Source organism: Sardina pilchardus, chromosome 17, assembly GCF_963854185.1.
Source record: "Sardina pilchardus chromosome 17, fSarPil1.1, whole genome shotgun sequence".
NCBI lineage: Eukaryota > Metazoa > Chordata > Actinopteri > Clupeiformes > Clupeidae > Sardina > Sardina pilchardus.
The window spans coordinates 23,032,439-23,037,438 of record NC_085010.1 but is presented as its reverse complement, the minus strand read 5'-3'; the positions used below and the strand labels follow the sequence as shown (position 1 = coordinate 23,037,438).

Here is a 5,000-nt window from a genome sequence, read left to right as displayed (position 1 = left end):
TGTGTATACATATATATATATATAGATAGATAGATAGATAGATAGATAGATAGATAGATAGATAGATAGATATCATACATATATTGCATAATATTTACACTATGTATAATAGTTGAAATGCATACATTAAATATATATATATATATATATATATATATATATATGTATATATCCATATGCATACAGTAACTTTTGGCAGAATACACAGTATATGTTTTAATGATGCCAATTAATATATCTGTGTTAATATTCAGTATATATATGTGGCATTTATCGTAAGCATTATTCAGTAAGTGATGTGGTAAATGTGCTTGGTAGGGGGTACATCTTAGTTGGTGTTTAGCCCCATGCATCCTGAACGGCTCGTGTCAATGGAATAATTTCCCTCCTGGTCCGTCTCCCTGTGAGGATAATCACAAGATAGAATAATTATCCCCGTAAATCCATCAGGAATCGGACGCTCGTTTTTTGTTTTTTTTCCCTTCTTTTCACCAATTCATTATTCAATTGCCCCCCCTCATCCATTTTCCCCCATTTTTTTGTTTAATCTTCAAAAACTCCAGCAGCTTGGTAGCATCTCTGCTAATAAAGAATTTGCAGCCTATAATCTGAATGCTGAATATGAATGAATAATGTTAATGAGGTATTGCATTACATAAACCGCACATGAAAGGGGGCGCTAATTGCATTTGATGGGAGCAATTAATGGAGAATTCTTAAACGAAGGCAGCGATCTGCAGTCACGTCATGAGGAAGTTCTCTCTTTTTGTCTCACTTATCCCCCTCTCTTTTTGTCTGGCCCTGTCTGGGAGGGTGTGTTCCAGTACCCCACATCAGTTTTTTAATACACTTTTATTTTTATTATATATTTATGACATTATTTTTTTTATATTATTATTATTATTATTATTATTATTATTACTATTATTTTGAGTGTACCATGCTGAATCCCTGAAGTCCTTACACACACACACACACACACACACACACACACACACACACCACACACACACACACACACACACACACACACAACACACACACACACACACAGGCATAGACATAGACATGCACATAGTCATACACAGAGAGAGAATGCGTATATAGGCAGCTCAAGCATTTGATAAATATTAATAGTGTGAATTTAATAGAGGGTTAGCAAGCCGCCCTGCTGGATCATCGCTGGTGCACTTTACAGCTATCAGGACAGGAAAACAAGGTGCCAACGCACGGTCAACCACACGACCCCATTTAGTCTCAGCTCCACTTCATTATGTGTTACCTTTTGGCTATGCATATCTCTCTCTCTCTCTCTCTCTCTCTCTCTCTCTCTCTCTCTCTCTCTCTCTTCTCTCTCTCTCTCTCTCTCTCTCTCTCTCTTTGTGTGTGTGTGTGTGTGTGTGTGTCTGTATGTGCGACTGTCTGTGTGTGCCTGGCTGTTTGACTTTCTACCTTTTGGCCATGCCACGGATGCCTAGAAATCAAAGTGTCCAAGGCTGCGAAATGAATAATGAGCTTTTTCCTTCTTCTTCCTCCTCCTCCTCCTCTTCCTCTCCCTCTCTCCCTCCCATCCTCCTTCTCTAGCATGCATATTTATTTAGATAATTCAGATCAGGCTCACTCTCATCCATCCATCTACCAGTTATTCAGTCATTCTTTCATTCTTTCTTTCTTTCATTCATTTGTCTGTTCATTCATCTCTCTACTCCTTTTCCTTTCCATTTTTTTGTCTCTGGTCACACTTTTGTTTTGAAGATTTGTTTGTTTGGTTTGTTGGCTGTCACCTGCCACAAAAAGAGTGTAGCTTGTAGGGAAATGTTGCCTTAACCGTATAGATAAGCATGCCAGAAACACACACACCACACACACACACATACACACAGACACACAAACAACCACATACGGTGTCAGGCTAACTCAGTTGACAGGTTTATTTATTGAAGTGTGGCGTTATTTTTTTTCTTTTCTTTTCTTGTTTTCGTGTGCGGTGCATCAAAATTCTTTGCGGGGCTTGGCCTTGGGCACTGGGCGCATAATTAGCGGTTGATGTTGTGTGGTTTTGTGCATCTCTGCGCCACAGACAGCCCACTGAATGGGAGATTTAGTAGGAGACACTTCAAAGAGAGCCAGCCCGATGCCTTGACCTGACCTCCGCCGAATTATATGGAGATTCGCCATGTTGTACAAATCAAATGAAGTGTTTTGCAAGCAAGAGAGGCAGGCTGAGTGACTGAAGAGAGAAAGAGAGAGAGAGAGGAATGATACTAATAAATTTGCCACAGTCTCTTTTTCTTTCTCCTCTCTTTATTCCGGTCTTCAACTCGAAGCGCTAGTTATTATGAGGCTGCTTGGAAGAACTTACTGTCCCCTCATTGCCCATGATGGCATTTAAGACTCACACACACACACACACACACACACACACACGCACATATAACACACATGAAACACACACGTACACACATTCACAACACATTAAGCCACTCTCTAACGTGCTCTCCCTATTGTCCTTAATGGGGTGACATTTTATTTGAAAATTAGTGATATTGCCAGTAATCTTATTTTTGAATACAGCCTAGTTATCCAGTCTCTTAAGTGACCAAGTGCAGTGCAGTGTTGTGGCTGTGCACCCATTTTAAATTGCGATAATCAAGCGACCCTGTAAACTGGCACAATGGTTCAATTGAGCTGTATCATTTTAATTCCCTGTCTGCTCCTCTTATTGGCTTTAATCTGTTAGTATTATCTCATCAGTGACAAGCGGCACTGTAATTGTCAGTTAAAGCCCATCGCATCCACACGAGGCCAGCAAACTTGACTTTCACTCTTATTTAGCCATCTTTCTTTCATTCTCCATCTCTCTCTCTTTCTCTTCTTTCTCTCTCTCTCTCTCTGTATCCCATCCCACTCGCAACAGTCACCTCTAATTCAAACGCTCCCTCGGAATTCCGCTTGCCAATTCGCAATTAGGGCAATTTGGTTTGAATATGTAATGATGTCATTACCATTCCAACCAATTAGTAACAGGACTAAAGGTCAGCCCGGAATTTTCCAGTCGGCTAGAGTCGCTCACATGAGGTTTGAAACACAGGAGCGGAGAGGGGGATGAGAGAAAGAGAAGAGAGAGAGAGAGGGAGGGATTAGCGACGCGTCTCCATTAGGGTCAAGAGTGGTTGAAGTGACAGACTGTGTTTGGGTTAGGGGAGGACGAGACAAGAAAAGGAAGAGACAGAGAGAGGAGAGAGAGAGAGAGACAGAGAGAGAGAAAAAGAGAGAGGAGGAAGAGAGAGACATGGGGAAGTGTGTAAGCATGTAGGACTGTTTTGTATCCAGAAAAGGTCACGATCCCGGGGTCAACGCACCAAGCAGGAGCCAGGTGGCTGCTTTCATCCTTATTCTTACACACACACACACACACACACACACACACACACACAAACACACACACACTATATGGCCACACTCACACAGGTACACACAGACACAAACACTCCACAAACATCTCTGTATCACACACACAAAAACACAAGTACACACGCACATACACATATACACACACACTACAGACACTTATACACTCACATGCGCGTGCACACACACACACACACACACACACACACACACACACACACACACACACACGCACACATGCGCGCTCACATGGAGTGCTCTTGCGGGCTGGCGATGGGTTAGGATAACACAGAGGCTGATCATTAGATAATCTTTAACAGCGTGCTCTAATTAGAATTCTTATGATACAATTTCATCCTGTAATTAGTGGAGATTGGCTGCCTCCTCGCCTGCTCGTTAGCAGCAACACAGCTGTGGAGACAAGCCCGCTTGTGTCTGTTGGAGCTCTTTAAACTAAAAGTCTTCTCTCTCTCTCTTTCTCTCTCTCTCTCCCTTCTCCTCCTTTCCTCTCCTTTTTTCTCTCTCTCGCTTGCTACTCATCTTTTCTGTCTCTTCTATCAATCTCTCTTCTGATTTGTCCTCCTCCCTTTTTCCCCTCCCTTCCCCTGCTTTGTTTTACTCCGGCTTTCACTCTCCTTATTCTCTTTATCCCTCTCTCTCTCCATCTCTCTCTCCCACTCACTCTCTCTCTATCCCCCCTCCTTCCTTCCCTCCCTCCCTCCTACTCTCCTCCCTCTCTCTCTCCATCTCTCTCTCCCTCTCCCTCCCTCTCTCTCCTCCTCTCTCTCTCTCCTCCTCTTCAAACAGCTGAACCTGGTTTCGAGCGTCACCATGTCCAAGAACCTGCCGTCGGTGTCCCCGCCCACCCTACCTCAGACGCCCACGACGCCCACGGCGCCCATCACGCCGCTCTCCCAGATGTCCCAGGTGCCCTCCGTGCTCAGCCCCGCCAACGGTGCCCAGCATGGGCGCCATGCGCCGACGCCACTCCGACAAGTACGCCACCATGCCCCTGTCAGGTGAGGAGCCGCGCCAACGCACGCACACACACACGCACACACAGGTAGCACAGATCATACACACACACACACACACACACACACACACAGACAGACATAGGTAGCACAGATCATACACACACACACACACACACACACACACACACACAGACAGACATAGGTAGCACAGATCATACACACACACACACACACACACACACATAGGTAGCACAGATCACACACACACACACACACACACACACACACACACACACACACACACACACACACACACACCTACACACACCTACACACACCTACACACACACACACACACACACACACACACCCACACACACACACACACACACAGTAACACAGATGGCATACACACATAGATGCATTTCCTAGTTGCACACACACACATTTTCAGAATAATAGTCATAGAAGCACTGGCACACATTTCCTAAAATATATATTGAACAATAAAATTGTCAAATATTTATTTCTACTCCTCACACACATATGCACACATTCTGGAAAACCCATGCTGTCCTCAAAGCACTGAAATTCATACCACAGATAAACACA

General features: G+C 43.9%; 1 protein-coding gene across 1 annotated transcript in view; it reads left to right on the top strand.

Annotated features, from left to right (window-relative positions):
• The window catches only part of foxp2 (forkhead box P2), a 136,904-nt gene that overhangs the window by 119,256 nt on the left and 12,648 nt on the right, over nt 1-5,000 (top strand). The window contains 2 exon segments of the mRNA XM_062518225.1: nt 4,219-4,365; nt 4,367-4,474. Coding sequence (XP_062374209.1) covers nt 4,219-4,365; nt 4,367-4,474 — 255 coding nt within the window.